At 31.6% G+C, this 17,093-nt stretch overlaps 1 protein-coding gene across 1 annotated transcript in view; it reads left to right on the forward strand.

Moving 5' to 3' along the window:
• Positions 1–17,093, forward strand: part of LOC113521818 (thrombospondin type-1 domain-containing protein 4-like) — a 147,913-nt gene that overhangs the window by 59,582 nt on the left and 71,238 nt on the right. The window contains exons 3-4 of the mRNA XM_026907471.3: positions 8,011–8,080; positions 9,664–9,806. Coding sequence (XP_026763272.2) covers positions 8,011–8,080; positions 9,664–9,806 — 213 coding nt within the window. The remainder of the gene's footprint in view (positions 1–8,010; positions 8,081–9,663; positions 9,807–17,093) is intronic.

The following is a 17,093-nucleotide window of genomic DNA, read 5'->3' on the forward strand; positions in this document are numbered from 1 at the left end:
TTTAATTACGTAATTGTAACTTTACATGTATATGATATATTTTTTAGCAATAGAAATGAAGCACAAGTTCTCACAGTTCATTTATTTTAGATATCATACTATTAAATCATATATTTACTTATTTTACTTTGTATATGACATATAACAAATAATATAATATAAAAACCCAACTTCTGTTAATCCATTGTCACTTATCTATCTTCTCTTCATCTTATCATCTTAACTATACCTTCTTTAGAACTTCAATCAACAATAATTGTGATATATTTTATATAATGGCCACATGGCTTACTATACTTGTCCACTCTTGATACGTCAGAAAGCTCCGCTCTGTTCAACTGTTGGACAAGAAGTGCCCCCCCACCCAAATAACAATCTTTTATATCTACAGGGCTGAATTCGCATAAACAAGTCAGCGAGACCACATGTTCTTACAATTTCATTACTTTATTTTATACAAGTATCATGATAATAAATAATTATAAAATCAATTAAAATATAAATTAGTGTTTTATATACATTACAAGAATAATTCATTACAATATTTTGGTATAATAACAATTTTAATATTTTATTATATTTAAAGTTGTTAGTCTGATTCTTATTAATAATTGTAGGTACATATTTTGACACAAGATGTTTAAGAAAAGTAATATAATTTAAAATAAATATCTAACACATGCAAAAATCTACAAGTACAAGATTTATTTACTCCACGATTCTGTTCGTTAATTAAGTCTACTATTATCTATAATTTTCTATCTTATTTTTGCCACGAAGTTCAGCGGTATTTCTTTCAAAATCCTATAAATCCAAGCATTTTCCAAGACAAAACATACTTTACCTAAAGTTTTCAAAAGTACCAAAGAGGAGTGTCAGTTTATGTAAAAAAAATTACATGATATTTATGATGCTATCCATACCTTTATCTTAAACGACGCTTTTCATTTTCCCTAGACGGATCTCTCCTTGTTTGTCATTTTCTTTTGTTTTTCCATCATCATACCATTTTTTGTCGGCCTCTGACACTACCCGGTTGGCAAAGGTAGCTCATTTTTACGACGCCACGTTGTAAAATGACAGTTGCATCTTTAATTTTGTGTTCCAGGATAAAAAACTTATTTTATTCTGCAAATATTGCCCTATATTAACTTGTCTATTCTCAAAGAGAGTTGACGTCAGGCAGGCGGCCGGTCATAAAACTATAAGCCAAATCCTTTAGTAATATGGATAAAACCATATTACGCCGACTCTAAATAATAATTGGGATAAGGGTAGAAAGATGACGATCGACTTGTCTACGAAAGGTACTTTACAATCCAAAAATTATAATGTTTTCTGTTTAAACTACACATTAAGCCGCTGTGTCTGGTAGATTTTAAACTTATTTAGCAACTAACAACAACTTTTACAATATATAATATACAAGTACAATATACAAGTATCAATTGTATAGTTGTATTGTAAAATTTTCGGAAGTACATATTTTTACATACTAGGGTTTTTTTTATGGGTGAAAATGGAATGTTAACCCCGCCCACTCTATCGGTATACACTGACGAGGCACCAGTGGAAGATGATAGATGAGAATGAATGCAGGTCAGTTGACCCACCATGATGAATTCGACAAGAATTAACCACGATGGTTTCCAGGAGGAACCGAGTGGAGTTCGGCCTTAGAAAGTATATTACTAGCAATGGGGCTATTACACTAAATTACTAACAATCCCTTCCCCCTCCCCCCCCCCTTACATACTAGGGTTTTTATATATGGTGTCATAACTCAAAAATCTTTTTCCATAGGTTGGCAATAATTTGATATACGTGGCCGATTACTTATTGAATATTAATATTTAAAATATTGCAAAAGAAAAAAAAATAAATATATAAAAATCGTCTGCATGGCTATTTCTGTTCCATATTATTGCCGTGAAGCAGTTGTACTTGCATTTGCATGGTTATGCTTCCATTTGAATGTTTGAGGGATGTAGCAGTAAAATGACAAAATATAGAGGCGGGGGGAAGGGATTGTTAGCAATGAAGTTTGACAGCCCCATTGCTAGCAATATGCCCTATTTGCTCGACCTCTACGTGGTTCCCCCTGGAAACCATCGTGAACAATTCTTGTTGAATTCGTCACGATGGGCTAACTGACCTGCTTCATCCTCACCTAACATCCTTCACTGGTGCCCCGCCGGTGTATACCGATAGCGCGGGTGGGGTTACCATTTCATTATCACCCATTAAAAAAAAGTATAGAGGCTCTTTATGCTCAGCTGCCATCTTGGAAAAAAATTGTATAATAATTTAAAATAAATAATATATATGGAAATATTATCGAACTGCATATTTTATTAGTAAACAAGCGCACGCAATGTATGACAAAAATAAAAAGAATTTTTACTTCACTGAAGTTATCTACTGTAAGAGCCCTCAGAAGTGGCAATGTGGATACTATAGGAGTATAGTATTATATTATCTGTGCTATAGGTATGGCTATGTATTCTGTAATAACCTTGGTACTGTACTTATTTATAGGCGATGGTAACTACTATATATCAGTTGGACTGATAGCTTGTTTGTCATTCTGAATATCTTAAAAAATTTAGAAAAATTTATGTAAAAATATTATTGTATTTTTTTTTGATGGGTGAAAATGGTATGGTAATCCCGCCTACGCTAACGGGCTACGCTGACGGAGCACCAGTGAAGGGTGATAGATGAGGATGAAAACAGGTCAGTTAGCCCACCATGATGAATTCATCAGGAATTAACCATGATAGTTTCCAGTGGGAACCGCGAGGAGATCGACCTGGTTGGGTATATTGCTAGCAATGGGATTCTCAGTCTCCATTACTAACAGTCCCTTTCCCCACAATATTATTGTATTAGGTACTACTAGTATAAGAGTATCAAGAGTTAATAAACAGTCTTCGTTATACATGTATGTACATGTATGATACTTAACAATATTCTTATTATTAAATTAATTAGCATCTAGTGACTCTCATTGTTAGATTTCAATCGTTCCTAGTTTAGATTTCAGGGAACACCAATAAAGATCATTATCACTTTTGTATCGTTCCGCCAATTTGTTCCACGTCTAGGCCTCTAGGCTATTAACGTTGAGTACATTTACGCAAATTGTTAACGGCGATATTGATATGTCCTTACATATAATATCCATTTCAATTGTAGAAAGAGTTTCTTTATTATTTCTAATATGTCTGTAGAATTTGCATACATCAATTGATACGTATTACGTTGATAACTTTATATTATTGTTTTTTGTCTAGAGTTGGTGTAACATAATAGTCTTCAAGCTCTAATGATTATAGGCATCTTATTAAATTAACAAGCATATTTTTTGTTCCTCCACAGTATCTAAATTCTTAATTCTTGTTATTAGGCTCCTTAACAGTACAACTAATGGTCATTAAATTTAGCATATATATACTATTTGATATATAGATAAGTATGGGTTACTTTTTATTCTGATTAATCGATATATTCAAATCTTGCGAACTAATACTCAAGAGTGGAGGGGAAAAGGATTGTTAGCAATGGAGTTTGACAGCCCCATTGCTAGCAATGTACCTTATTAGGTCGACCTCCACGTGGTTCCTTCTGGAAACCATCGTGAATAATTCTTGTTGAATTCATCACGATGGGCTAACGACCTACTTCATCCTCACCTATCATTCTTCACTGGTGCCCCGCCGGTGTATACCGATAGCGCGGGTGGGGTTATTATTCCATTATCATCCATTTAAAAAAAAATTGTCAAGAGTTCAACTAACCCTATTAATATAATAAATACCAAAAGGTTGTAAAGACGGATGAATGAATGGATGTTTCTTTATCTTTTACGTGAAAATTACTGAACGGATTTGAATGAAAGTCGGTAAACGGATAGGTTATATCATAGTTTAGTACATAAAATATTTTTTTAGTTTCATAAAGCCAAAGTTGTAAGATACAGCCGATATTTAATAACTTTAAATGAATATATTTTTATCTCTTTTATACAAATACCGTGTAACTTCAATTTCGTTACATGATTGTGCAAACTGTATCGACATTCAGAGAGATTCAAACTTTGTCATGCCGTCAAAGCTCAAATGAAGTTATTTTTTGTAGCTACTTCCTTCTTTATATTTTTTTAATAAATACATATGTAATAAAATTGTAACTAGAAGTCTTTTATACTTAGATGTTAAAAAATAAATTGTTTCAATAAGAGTAATGCAACCACATCAATAATTTTAAGAATTTTTCGTCTATCTGTGTGTTTGTTCTAGTTTCATGCAAAAACTACTACATGTCATGTAGTTGAATATTAAAACTTTCAATATGTATATTTCTTATAAAAAATCTAAAATAACTTTTAATAATATGCTTTTACAAGATATGTCTAACTAATCTTCCTTTTAGATTTACGACAAGGATAATAGTGAATTCAAATGCACGCGGAAGTTTTAAAGCCATTTAAAATATTTAAATACTATCGTAGAGATAAGAATAAATTTAGTGATTCGCATAATTGTACAGAGTTGGAAGATGTTTTGTTATTTTGCATGCCAGTATAAGAGGTTGAATTTTTAAAATTCCTTTCTTATTGTTCATTTACACAGTATAAAAAAAACTTATGTGCAAAGTTTCAAGATTTTAGACTTTTTGGTTTCTACTGTGCGTTTATATATGGGTCAGTTAGTCAATTAGCATCCTCTTTTATATGTATTCTCGTATGTAATATATATTGTTATAAGAACTTAAAAGCATATCTGTTGTAATTTCCTGGATAGGAGTCATTGAACCAACTGTGCCCGCAGTGAAATTATTCGTGACTACCAGTAGATCGTTGTTTAATATTGCATGTAGGCATTATCCTAGCAGATGTAATCGCTTAGTTTTGTATTCAAACGCGTCTTTATCGGTACTATAAAGAACGAGCGTTTGTGACGGAAATTATAATTGTTATTTGACACTTCGATTAATTATAATGAGCCCTTTGTCGCGAATCGGTGTTATGAATAATAAATTTTACTATTATTGCGATCGAGGATGACGTCATGGTTTCCCATCCTTTATGTTACCACATAACTGTACCTTTTTGCTTATTTTTAATCGACTTTAAAAAGAGATAAGAACGTTCTCAATTCAGTTGTTTTTTTAAGTTAGTTATCTTATACCTCTGTCAGTTGTAAATCGATTCGGAAAATACCTTTAATATTACTTATATAATAACTAAATATTCGATATTTCTTCAATATAACCAGGGCATAGTGCTTGTCTTGCATAAAAAGTAATTTATTATCTTTCTTTATCTTAAGTACTGTGTGAATCCCTAATTAAATGATGACCACTTAAGTAATTAAGACGCCAAAAGGAACAAATAAACAAACAAACAAACTTAATTTTCTTTTTATAATATTCTTTTGTTTTAAACATGACCAAAGTCTACTGCGGTTACCAAGCCTGTTTAGCGTGGCAACTGTTGGCGATATCCCATTATGGAGGAAACTTATGTTCTCCAGTAGACACTTGACGGCTGATAAGATGATGATGATTTTATTTTTAAAACCTTTGTTCATTTTAACAATGTCTATATATACATATGTGTAACAGGAATTTTATAAAATTACTATGTTTAACAATTAATGAAACATATTTCGATTACACCCGGAAGCCTTCTTCAGGGGACGTACGCCACTTTGCACCGCGGATTACACCTCGCAGAGCCCGTCCAGACTTCGGTACGAGCGGGAGTGGGAATGGAGATAGATAAATATTATAGTATTAGTAAGAAATATAATAATATAATGATTAATAATCAGTTTATCGAAATATTATCTGATAATGATTTGAGTTGTACGCTTTAATTGATTAGACATAAAAATATCTGATTCGATTAATTGACATTGACATAAATAATTGCTATTGATATTATTAATAATGATAGTCGTTTAATGATCGATGATTTATTTACGATCCTAGCATTTGTATCATTCTGACAGCTGTTACCCAAGCTATACTCGTATTTTATGAACTAGTTCCGCCACCATTAGTATGCGTGTGATCACCAGCCCTTTGTCAGTTACGTGCTAAATATGGCTAAAGTAATAATTTATAATCTAGTTCCATAAAAAATGCTGGCATCAATCTTGACAAGTTGATAGGTACCAATATGAGAGTAAATATTTTCGATTAAAAAATCATAATAAAAATCGGTTTAATATTATAAGAATATATTGCGAACCATTCCATTCAATTCCATACACACAATAATAATTATAAAAAAATATCACAATAAAATTGTGAAACGCTGCATATTTAAATTGATTGAAAAAATAAAAGTATTTACGAGTAACTAATTACATAATTCAAAATTAATATTTGTAAAATTTATATTTATTCAATCGGTAGACATTATATTATTATTATATACATATATTTTAATTATACAGCACTATCATACCTACTTGTACAACAATTAGTCCAAGATTGCTCTCAGCAATAAGACCGCCTTACTGTACTTATACAATTGTATCGTTGTGTTTGTAAATTGTCTTGCTTATTTCCTATATTGTATAATGCAAATAAACTATACTCATTCATTCATTCATATATTAAGTTTACTATTGTAATCTTTTGGAGGATACAATAAAGAGTATCTATCTATCTATCTATATTATGTAGATGTACAAGTAAGATATCTACTTACTATTTAAAATATTACATTTATTTTTTATAAAGAAAATCAAAAGTTTACTATTATGATATTTATTTTATTATTAAATCTTATTTATATACGTGAAAGTTTGTAAAGATGTACGGACTTTTATTATCTAATCTCACTTGAACAGCTGAACGAATTTGAATGAGATTTGGTACACGGGTAAATTATATCGAGATAATATACGACAAAGTCGCGGAGAGCAGCTAGTGTCAAGTAAATCTGAGAAAGCGCGGGATATTTACACCCTACTGAATTCAAATAACATGCTCAGCGAAATGTGAACATATCGAATGTTACATTTACCATAACAGCAACAGTTTATTGCCTCTGACTTAATGGGATTATAAGCGTGATATTGTTCTTTTTTTAATGATTCAAACAATGAGTGGAGTGACTGTAAAATTTAAATTAATTAACTAGTTACACGTTATAAGTATTACTAAAGCATGTAACAAAGAACAATATTTCAAAAGATTGTTTTTATTTACTTATGAAAATGAAGTAGAAGTTTACTCTGGACAACTCACTTTTCGTATCACATTAGAAATTAACTATGATGATTTCTAGGTAACCGCGTGGTGGTCGACCAAATAATTACTGGCAACTGCTAGACTCTATTATTAACAATTACTTTTCCTTTAGAAAGAATACGTCGTAAATTATTTAATACAAGTAATAGTATAAAAAAAGTTTTTTGTTAAATATTATTAAGAAAAAATATACTCCTGCCTTCAAACTATGTGTATTAAAAATTTACAGGAATGTAGGTAGTCATTGTGACTCAGTTATTAAATACAATTAATAATTTTGAGTCTAAACCAAATACACCTCCCATTCCACATCATTGGCGAAGTTAATAATAAGTTAACGTCGATATTTACGTCAACGCTTTCAGTTTAAAGCAAACAAGCAACAAGCTAAATAAATGCATAAATCAAACGTCTTTGCATCTGTATACATACATATATGTAAATATATCTGTGTATACATATACAGATAAACACACACATATACAGATAAACATTTATGTAAATATATATGTTTATCTGTATATGTGTGCGTGTGTGCATATACTCCCTTATTCATTAAAACGTCAAAAATCTCGTAAATTTATTATAGCTATAGAAGTGCTTTGATGTTTGCTTTTAAGCTAATTTATCAATTTGTAGTACTCTTTAATTGTTATGAATACGGGGATAGTATATAATATCTATTCGTAGTGACAGAGATCATGTTGTGAGTGTTAAACTGTTTGCTATTTATTGTTGCAGATTGTTCGCCACGAGTTTACAAGACACAAGTATACATGCACCATTAACGAAAACAGAAGTCGGACGACTAGTAAGTTTCATTCTAAAATTATAAAAAAAAAAAAGTATATAATGATTAGCTACGCCCGCGGCTATGTTCGCGTGCCAGGTACAAAATGTAGCCTACCTTTCTCGATTCTAAATAATCCTTGTATACCAAATTTCTCGATGATGACCAGTAACAAAGGCATATTTATATTCCGCAGTCGTTGAAAATTAAAACAGTGATAACAAAAACTAAAAAAAAAAAGTTATTTGCGATTATTTTTACACAAAAAAATAAAATGGGAAGATTATAAATAATACAAATATAATACAATAACACATACAGTGGGTCAAACTGTAGTTTTTTCCACTGTATTAATTATTTATATACTTGACCAGTTTTGAGATTCAGGCGTATTTTTAAAAATTAAAATAATTAAGTATAAGTGTACTGTAAAATACTTCTATATTGTAAAAAAAAAAGTATGCAAATTGAGTTTATTTTTATTTCGTGAGATTTTCTGTCGTACCTTATTTCGTAATTTGTACCTATAGAACACGTGTGACAATTTTCACATTTTTAAATTCAATAGATAGTTTAGACTATCCGTTGATGATTATTAGACACCGAATATATACCAATCAATAACGTGACACGAACCATCTCGCCACAAATTAGTACTTCAATACAAAACAATTTGACTACAATTGATATTTTATAGTTCAAGCAGGAATAATTCAACCACTAGATTCAATGGCCGATCAATTTCTTTCTGATTGATAAGTCCATTCAGTTCATTTAGAATAGCTATTAGGTACGAACAAATCACTACTTCAATAACCGCAAATAATTGGACATATTGTGTTTTATTTATTGTTACATGACTTCTATCTTTACCTAAAATTTTATATATTTTATCTCACTAATATAACAAAATTATAACTAAACGATGTTTGTATATAGGAGATATTTAAGGAAAAATAAAATGCCAAACCAATATTTTTTTATGAAATTTTGTTTGTCTGCCCTATATTTGTTCTGGTATAGCCTAATATTATGTTACTGAAGTTCTAACTTTAAATTAAATGTTTCTTCTTGATACTACATGTGTAGTACATATACGTCTTACTTGGCCTGTTTTGGAATCTTGCAACGTTGATATTCGCGACACAGTTCTATACTTCTGCGGATATTATAGATTTTCAATTTCCAAATAAAGAATAATGAAATAATACTTCATGAAGAAAAAGTCTATTTAATTGATCTTCCTGATTTTGAGACCTACGCCTATGAAGTTAGGTACTAGTAACTTAGGCTAGTAAGTAATAAAATTAAGTAATAATTATATATTGTTTAAGTGTAATAAAAATTAATATATGAATTATACATTACTAGTATAATATAATTTTTTAGCTTAATATCGCTAAATAAATCTCCCTCTCGGCGTTTTAAAAGGTAAACCAATGATCATGAAATTTGGTACACACATAGTATTTAGGATAAAAAAGGGCATACACTACTTATATACTTACTTAATATTATATATATAGGGTCAATCAATACATTTTGCTCAAATATAATCGCGGCTAAGACTGGTTCTTTATAAGTAATTCGTATGTTTGGTACAGGTGCCTCGAACGACGCAAGCGGTACGAACGAACGTAACAATGTTCGCGTGGAGTTCGTGGGGATCGTGGAGTCCTTGCTCCAGAACTTGTGGCGGTGGAGTAGCAGTCCAGGAGCGACAGTGCTTACCCAGGGATCCTGCGAGGTGAATAAAATTAATTTAAATAAACTCATATGTTTATATCACATACATGTATATTTATGCATATACAAGTGTTTTCAGACTTGAAATGTATTATATTAATATTATTATATCACTACTGTTACTGAATGTAAGCCTTCCACATAAAGGGAGTTTTGCCAGTAGTTGCCACGCTTGGCAGATGGATTCGAAACCAGTTAGGCTTTTGAATATGTTTTAAAAGGGACGCTGCTGCCCATCTCTCTACCATTACGTTTCTTTATTCACCTTTTTATGACACCTACAGGAAAGAAATGGGTGGTCCGATTTATGCTAGAACCAAAAGGCCGACTTTTATATATATACACAATATATATTCCTATATATTATATACTGTTCTCAGATTCCCACTAAATATAGTATCCAGTCGGTTCCCGCATAGATAAATGCATCTTCCATAGAATAAATCCGACCACTCAACACAAAGCAATACAGTTTGCGTGCATTCGCATTTATCTAATCGATGTAAATGAGACTGCAGTTCTGTGCAGATGATGCGATATAAATCGCACGCGACTGGCTATACTGAGACACTAATTGCCCTACTATTGCGACCAGATGGCTTCCGCTAATTTGTCGCAAATATATAGATAGGCTTAAACAGTAAGGCTAGTTAGTAATTGTATTTGGTGTAAACACCACCAGAGGGAGACTGTACAAATGTCGTCTGCTTGGGTACCTCTGTCCCACTCGTGTTACTGCCGTGAAGTATTTGATGTTCATGGGTGTGTTTCAGTTTGGAGGGTGGAATATGACAATGAAATTACAGGGTACAAAGGCATAATACCTAAGTTCACTGAAATGACATCGCAAAAGGGGTGTCGTGGGTAACACACTATACATTATTATGTACATGATACTGTTTATGTCTATAAGTAACGGTTACCACTTTCCATCAGTAAGGCCGCCAGCTTGTTTTCATTCTAAGTTACATAAGAAAAATAAAAATAAAACTAACTGGTACGTAGTAAGTTGTGATTCATTACCATCATCATATCAGCCATTAACTGTCCACTGCTGAACATTGGTTGTGATTAGTCTGAATAAACTCATTTCATGCTGGTATAATATAATTGAAGAACTGAGTACGTAAAATGGCTTACAGTGCTTTGCGCATAGTTCTTAGAGTTTTAGACCTTCTTATTAAATTACATTTTTTTATAAAATTTTACTTATTATTATATATAAAGAATGAATGAATAAATGAACTTTATTTGCTCGAATACGAAAAAAGTACTGCGCATTCAAACCAATTATCTGATCCTCAACTTGGAATAATAACCCTAAGTTATAAAAGATCATTGAATTAATAAGTATATTTTGGCACAAGAAAAGTTCAATACTTGAATTGACCTAACTGAGAATCAAACCCAAAATCTTATTTATGTAAAGCAACTAGTAAGCAATCGCCATTAAAGCCATTAGGCTAAATATAATAAAATTTAATTCTATTAATTATGAATTAACGCGAAATTAACTATAGTTTACAGTATATAAATAGATTCACAATAATGACGAAATTGATATATGATATGTATATATAATGTAATATGTGTATACATAAAAGAATACAATCGAATTAAGAATCTCCTAAGTCGATTAAAAGCTGATTTTGAAGGGATTATTCCCTTTCACTGGAGGCCTATCTGTAACATTCTACACTATGTAGGCGTATCGATTGTTTATCAATAAAATGGATAATGAAGTCATTTCCAATACATTATGGAGTCGAAACACGATTCAAAAAAGTCCTATATTAGCTAATAACATTTACAATGACGATAACACGCGAGATAAAATTAAAATAAACGCCTCACTATTCTAATTTCTTCATTTTAAAAACCAAATTCGTGTTTGACATAGTAAAACAAACAAGCAAGCACGTGAGGAAGATTAATGGGTGTATACCTCTGTTTTTTTGTTTCATCTATTGTCCGTGCGGTATTGTCTTAATTGTTTCATTACAGGGCCGTATATACGAGCTATTAAGATAAGAAGCCTTGTCTTTCAGATACAGATATCTTGAACTTTTTGTCAGATAGGTAAAAAGAATTCAGAGATTACATACTTAATTGTATTATAATAATGTTTCTGAGATTAAATGATATATGTTATATGATGTGCTGTTGAAATAATTGCTAATTAATATGAGTAATTACTAATCAGGAAAATTAAGTTAATTTAGTTGAATTTAATTTTATTAAAACATAATAAGCGATTTAAAAAAAAAAAAAACATTAATTCACTTGTGTTTTATTTTCTAATTTAATTTTGATATTTTATTTTATTTATAACGGGATTTACTCTCTTGTAGGTCCCACATTAATTTTAACGTCATTGAAGTACTTTTTTTGTGGCCAATATCTCGAATTATTAATGTAATAAATCAACGTTATTAATTTTACTGATATTTTCTAGACAATTTTAATAATTAAGAATATATTATTAATTGCTATAAAATTACACGAGTAAAATGTTTAGCAGCCCTGCAGCCTGCGCGAGCGTGGACAGGCGCGGGCGCACCATTGATCATAGATCACAATGATATCTAATGATACGGCACGTGATCGATAAAGGGACGGCTTGCCCACCGCAGGAGAACTTTCGATCACACGAACTGAACTTAGAAACCTTTGGACGATTGAGATGTACTGTTTATACAATATTTGTTAGTACGATTTTAGGTTATAAGTATAAAAAATAACTTTTATCTTCTTTTTCTTTTTTCCAATGGCAATCGAATACCGTCTTTACGACTATGTCTGCCAGCTTCATCTACAAGAAACTCCTAACTCGATTTTGTTTATTTTTTTACTAGTACAATTCAAAGCACACCACAATCATAACAAACAATTACGTATTGTTCCATTGAATATTTATTATTTTTTGCTCAGACTATAGCACTTCAATTTAAATTAAGGCCTGGACCACACGGCCAATCTAAGCATAATTCATAATTATAATGGGTAGTGTTTCCATTAAAAGTAAAATAGAGTTGACAATTTTAGTGTTAATAAAAAAAATATTTTACATTTATACTTGTATTGTAAAAATAATAAGATTTTTTTATACAACTTAGAATGGCAAAGAAGCTGACGGTCCACCTGATGGAAAGTGGTAACCATCGCCTATAGACATGAGCAGTACCATGGACATAACAACGTATACTGTTTCGCCCATGATACCTCCCATGCGTTGCCATTCCTGAGAACTCAGGTGTTATTCCTCTGTACCCTGTAAATTCACGCCATATCCTATCCTTCAAACCGTAACACAGCCATGCAAACACAACTGCTTCACGGTAGAAACACGAATGGGACAGAGGTACCCAAACAATCGACTTTTATAAAGTCTTGTAAAGTCTCCCTCTGGTTGACTTAAGTGTATTTTTATCGAGAATGCTCGACTAGTTTCGGGGCCATCCACGGTCTTTAATAATAGCAAGCCTTAACGCGAATACAAATATGGCTGTACTAAAAATAGACGTAAATCAATCCAGTTATTTTTAGATTTAATATAACATACGTACTTTCGAAGCTTTTAATAAGAAAATATTCTAGACTCACCAGAGGGAGTCTTTGTACAAAGGTCGTTTGCTTGGGTACCTCTGTCCCATTCGTGTTTCAACCGTAAAGCAGTGGTGTTTGCATGGCTGTGTTTCTGTTTGAAGGGTGGCATATGACAATGAATTTACAGGGTACAGGTATCTTAGTCTTCAAGAATAGCAACGGTATCATGAGCGAAACAGTATACCCTTTTATGTCCACAGTACTGCTCATGTCTATAGGCGACGGTTACCACATTTCATCAGGTGGGCCATCAGCTTGTTTGCCATTCTATCATTGCATAAAAAATAATTTTATCACTAATTCAAAAGTAGACTCTCCGAATACTGTTACAGAAACAAATAGTCAGGTTGACAAATGAAACACTCAATAGAACTAATGATCTGCCAATAGTATCTACATCTAACTGTAGTTAGACACGAAGTGATAGTAATATGGAATTATTATCAATAGGGTTTACTCTTAATGTACAAGTAGTTATAACCGCAACAATGCCTGAATCTCGGCTAATAGCGTAATTAGCTAATACTAATAATCCTATTTGAGAAACAGGAATTACATAATATAAACTTTGACTGTATAATGTGAATAAAATTTAGACTTTAAATATGGGTAATATATACTAATGTCTATATATTTTAATTGCAATGTCAATAACGGATATACGAGTATTAAATATCGCTTATGTAATATATAAGAAGAAGAACCCCATCAAAATTATATCAACAATTGTATCAAATTTTAAATCAACTATTACTGGAATTTTGTTGTCTAATAAAAAGAACTTGCAAAAAACTCAACAATTGAGAGCCTTAGTAGTTGCTTAAATATATTTCTGTGACAGACATATAGAAGGAAGAACCAAGTCGTAGTATAAGATTTTGTAATAAAAACAATATACATTTTAATCAGTATTAAAAAAATGGAATATTTTGTCAAATATTAGAAGGTTTGTGGTCCTATGACCTGCCAATATAACATAATAGCCACGCTGTCTTCGAATCATGATCTAATGACAGTTATCTTCATTGATTGGACACGAGAATTTCATGCGTTTATCAACCACAATCGGACCATTACACTCTGATGCGTCAACTTTCACATTTCACTGTATTAGAACTGACAATCACAGTCAAACTATTTATCTATACTAATATACAAGGTGACTCAAAAGAAAGATCACATTTAAAAAATCTCTAAAAAAAATTAAACAAGGAGTTTATTAAAAAAATGTTTATTACATATCAAAATACACTTTTTGGGAATCTATTTCTTGAAAATGATATCGTCCAAATGTAAACCGTTGCATTCACAGCATTTATTTAATCGAGCTCTAAAATTTTCTATGACGGCTCGGTATGTATTGTCCATGATGGCTGCCATTTCGTGACGGATATTTAATAATGATGTATTTTTCAATAGGTATAGAATAGCTATTCCTATTGTATCTTATATCCTATACATTATTAGCTGAAAATATAGGCTAAATATACATATCTATGCCGGTGTCCGCAATTGGACGTGTTTGCTTCGAACATACTGGAGTTTCATCAGATGACCACAAAATGTTTGTGTTTAGAGATTTAAGATATACTTGTTATTATTGTTGTGTGATTTAAACGTAATTAATATTATTCCATTTAATTATACATATGTGTTAATGTTTTTTGTGAATTAATTGTAATTGTAGTTAATTGTACATATGGGCTGGACAGCAGCGCCCCTCTTAAAACATCTCTAAAAGCCTAATTGCGGTTACCAACCGGCCTGCCAAGCGAAGCAACTGCTGGCAAAACTCCCCTTATGGAGAAGGCTCATGTCCAGCAGTGGACAGTTAACGGCTGATATAATAATAAAAAAAACGTGTTACTGTACTGATGCTTTCCTGAGTGAGCGTATTGGGAAACTGTAAAGTTCACTCAGTTGATGAAATAAATAAATAAATAATCGAAAATTCTATGTACTCGTGCAAAACTGAACCGAATCACTAGTCACTAATCACTCAATTTCATATATTTTTATTCAAATAATGAAAGTGTCCGACTAAGGGACGGCGAGGGATGGACAACAGCGTCTTTCTTAAAACATCTCTAAAGCCTGACTGCGGTTGCCAATCCGCCTGCTAAGCATGGCAACTACTGGCAAAACCCACCAAGGGGCAGGCTTATGTTCAGCAGTGGACGGTCGATGACATATAAGTATATGTATAGATTAAAGTTCTTTAAGATGTTTTCTCTAAATTTTAATTCTTTTTTATACAACTTCGAACGGCAATTGTAACTGACGACCCCTCAGATGGAAACAGTCATCTATACATATAAACAGTATTACTACAACGTATTCACTTCAGAATAGAATTATGATTGGGTCTTTATCATTCACCTATCATTCTTCACTGGTGCCCCATCAGCACATACTGATACTGCAGGCAGCATTACCATCCCATTTTCATTCATCAAACTTCAAAATAATTCCATATGTGATATTTTTCCCATGTAATGTAAGGTCGATTTCGCCACGAGTCAAAAGCTAAATACATCAAACTGACCCCATCCGCCCTTTTTGAGTCCAACATGCCGAATTAAGGTAATATTGATAGTTTCAACTTGGTACAGTTGGCAACAAAATATTCATACTGCGCTCTGTCAATTTCACGAACATTCATAGGTACAGTTATTGTAGTATGTAATTATTGGACCCCCGTTAATATTTTTATCAATTTAAGGTTGATTATTTGTGCCCTAAAAAGTTATTTATTTATTTTAATCATGTATTTTTTTTATTATTTTATTACATTTATTTATATATTACTTTCCCATACAATTCATTACCTTATAATAATATTTCTTGAAATCAAGTTTAAAATTATTTTTATTTCATAATTTTAGAAGAAATAATATTGATAATTTCAATATAATATATATTATATTATATTTAGATAATTAAGTATTTGGTATTACACATAGACACTTTATTCGCGATTTTTTAGATCAGCAAGGTAATTTCATTTATCTGAAATTATTATTTCATTATATATAAGTATAGAGAAATAGAGAAGTTGGAACAAACAGACGGATAAACAAATTAATATTGTAAAGATGTGTATGTACCTATTACCTTGTCTTAATTTGTAATAATAAAAATAAAATAATAAAGGGGAACTATACAATTTCTAAAGGTTGCAAGTTACAACGACTTACAACTGTTTTTTTAACATCGTATCTGATTGACGCACAATAATTTGGGGCCCTTTCGCTAATAGTCGATTGTTATCGATTTATTTACACGATTATCGAGTTCTCGAGATGTGTTAGTGCCGAGTCAGCGTGCATCGTTACAAATCGAAAGTAGAATACCATGTTAACAAACAGACAACTCAAATTGCACATTCCACTAACGAGATTGACAACGAAATGTTATGAGTACAGTCGCACACATTAAAATATTCACAGAAGAGGATAAAAATGAAATAATTACATTAGTATGATTCAATTACAGCTATGAATCATAAACTTGATGGACGATATATATATGAAGCCAAGCCAAGCCGCTTGCCAAACGTGGCAATTACTGACAAAACCCTCCAAATATGAGGGAGACCTATGTCCAGCAGTGGACGGATAATCGGATAATGGCAAAGATGTACATGATAAATTTATTAGTTTATATATTAATTTAAGTTTAT

The sequence above is a fragment of the Galleria mellonella genome, unplaced genomic scaffold (genome assembly GCF_026898425.1).
Source record: "Galleria mellonella isolate WM207_F2 unplaced genomic scaffold, CSIRO_AGI_GalMel_v1 utg63, whole genome shotgun sequence".
Taxonomy (NCBI): domain Eukaryota; kingdom Metazoa; phylum Arthropoda; class Insecta; order Lepidoptera; family Pyralidae; genus Galleria; species Galleria mellonella.